This window comes from Pundamilia nyererei, unplaced genomic scaffold (assembly GCF_000239375.1).
Source record: "Pundamilia nyererei isolate P.nyererei 1_Seehausen unplaced genomic scaffold, PunNye1.0 scaffold00167, whole genome shotgun sequence".
Taxonomy (NCBI): Eukaryota; Metazoa; Chordata; class Actinopteri; order Cichliformes; family Cichlidae; genus Pundamilia; species Pundamilia nyererei.
Window position 1 is genome coordinate 1275240 of NW_005187568.1, and position 2127 is coordinate 1277366.

The following is a 2127-nucleotide window of genomic DNA, read 5'->3' on the forward strand; positions in this document are numbered from 1 at the left end:
CGCCGAAGGGAAGTTCGACTAATGCCACTCTCCAGTGACGTGCTATGCTGTGGGCTCTTGCTGAATGAAGCTAGGACAGCCACTGCTGTTTCTTCATTAGTGACAGTTTTCTTGCGTCCACATATTGGGCAAATCCAACACTGAACCAGTTTCATGAAACTTAGCAAGCAGTTTGCTAACTGTAGCATGGGAGATGGGTGGTCTCGTAGGGTGTCTTGCATTGAAATCTGCTGCAATGACCCGGTTACTGCGTTCACCAGATATCAACACAATTGTGATCCGCTCCTCACGTGTTAACCTCTTTGACATGTCAATGGCTGTGAACAAAGAGAAACTTGTAAATAACTCATGGAATAATAAAGTTACGTTGAAACGTTATTTACGTTGTTATTTTGGTTAGTAATGTTCTTGTTGTGCCATAACATCTAATTAGTGATTTCGATGGAATGCAGACTGTTATTGAAGTAAATGGGCAGAGTTGGAGATCATCTGCAGAAGGTTTTGGTTATATTAGCAAACCTTGAGAATGAAATTGTATATAATGGGCAAATAGCCTGTTCTATGAGCACAATGCTCAACAACAAGTCTTTATCTACTTGGCTGCTGAATCTTAACAGGCTTGCATGCACTGAGCACTCTGTGCTTCATTGGTGGAACAGTAATTAATAATTCAAGATCAAAAGTACTATAAATGCATGATGCCTCGATGCCACTTAATTGTATAATTGTGTGTGTGTGTGTGTGTGTGTGTGTAGGCAGTGGACAGCAGTCTGTAACTGGAGTGGAGAACGCAGATGATGCCAACAGCTACTGGCAGGTTCGTGGGAAGCCCAACAATCCATGTCTGCGTGGTGCTCCCATCAAATGTGGCCAGGCCATTCGCATCACACACATGAAGACTGGACGAAACCTCCACACACACCACTTCAGCTCTCCTCTGTCTAATAACCAGGTCAGACACACACAACTGTTTCTCTTGCTCTTATAAACACATGTGGATGTTCACCAGGGTACAAATGCTTCCCTTTTCCTCTGCACCATCCACAGGAGGTGAGTGCTTTCGGAGAGAATGGCGAGGGTGACGACCTGGACGTGTGGACGGTTCAGTGTGAAGGCATTCACTGGGAGCGCGACGAGGCTGTGCGCTTCAAACACTTGGGCACAGACGTCTTCCTGAGTGTGACGGGCGAACAGTATGGCCACCCCATACGTGGACAGCGGGAGGTGCACGGCATGAGCTCCCCCAATCAGCACAACTGGTGGCGTACTATGGAGGGTGTCTTCATCCAGCCCAGCCAGGAACCGCTGCGCCACGATGAACTCTGACATCATCATCATCATCATCATTAGGAGACATGAGCATGGACATGCTTCTGCCTGGACCTGATGTATGACTTGACTGAGAAATCTTTTCTATGTGAAGCACTCGGGGTGTTTTTTGACATGAAGGGGGTTGGCAGGCATTATTTGTGTGTACGTAGTGTAGCCTCAATATGTTCTTTCAGCTTCTTCCTTGGAGAATGTGATGAGGGATAACATTGAGCCAAGGGAGATGCATGAGGATGGCTATAGCCCTGAAGAAAACTATCATTTGATTAATTTTGTCCAGAAATACATAATGACATGTACTGTATGTAATAAAGCCTTTCTTTATTTCATATTTGGTGTATATAGGTGTAATTAGAGCACACTTCACTGTCTGTCTTTTCGCCACTGTTCCTGTGTTTGCAAGGTTCTGGTATCTGGATTCTTTGCTGAGCTTATCTAAGCTTAGCAGGTTGTCTAGATGTCTCCTGCTACCTTAACTCTAGCTGCTGCATTGGGATTGTCACAACACAAGACTGGCTCCGTTATTGATCCTGTCAGCCTTTGTTTACACTGTACAACCTGCCAGACTCACAAGGTGGCAGAATACTCCACCTCAGTGCTGAGTCCAATTACAATGCTTGGTTATTTATTGTAATGTGTAACAGTTGATTGTTTTACTGCGCTTTTGTAGAGTGTTGCAATGGAGGAAAACCCATATCTTGTGACCCCATAGTCCCCCGTAGCACAATGTTGGAGGTCTTTCACAAAGGGACCACAAGCACTCTGCTCACTGTGAGTTTTCTACTGTGGCTCAGGAGA

The 2127-nt window shown here is 45.3% G+C and overlaps 1 protein-coding gene across 1 annotated transcript in view; it reads left to right on the top strand.

The window, feature by feature from the left end:
- The window catches only part of sdf2l1 (stromal cell-derived factor 2-like 1), a 6999-nt gene extending 5339 nt beyond the window's left edge, over positions 1-1660 (top strand). The window contains exons 2-3 of the mRNA XM_005745832.1: positions 756-952; positions 1048-1660. Of these exons, the coding sequence (XP_005745889.1) occupies positions 756-952; positions 1048-1326 (476 nt within the window). The 3' untranslated portion in view covers positions 1327-1660. The remainder of the gene's footprint in view (positions 1-755; positions 953-1047) is intronic.
- Positions 1661-2127: the final 467 nt, after the last annotated feature.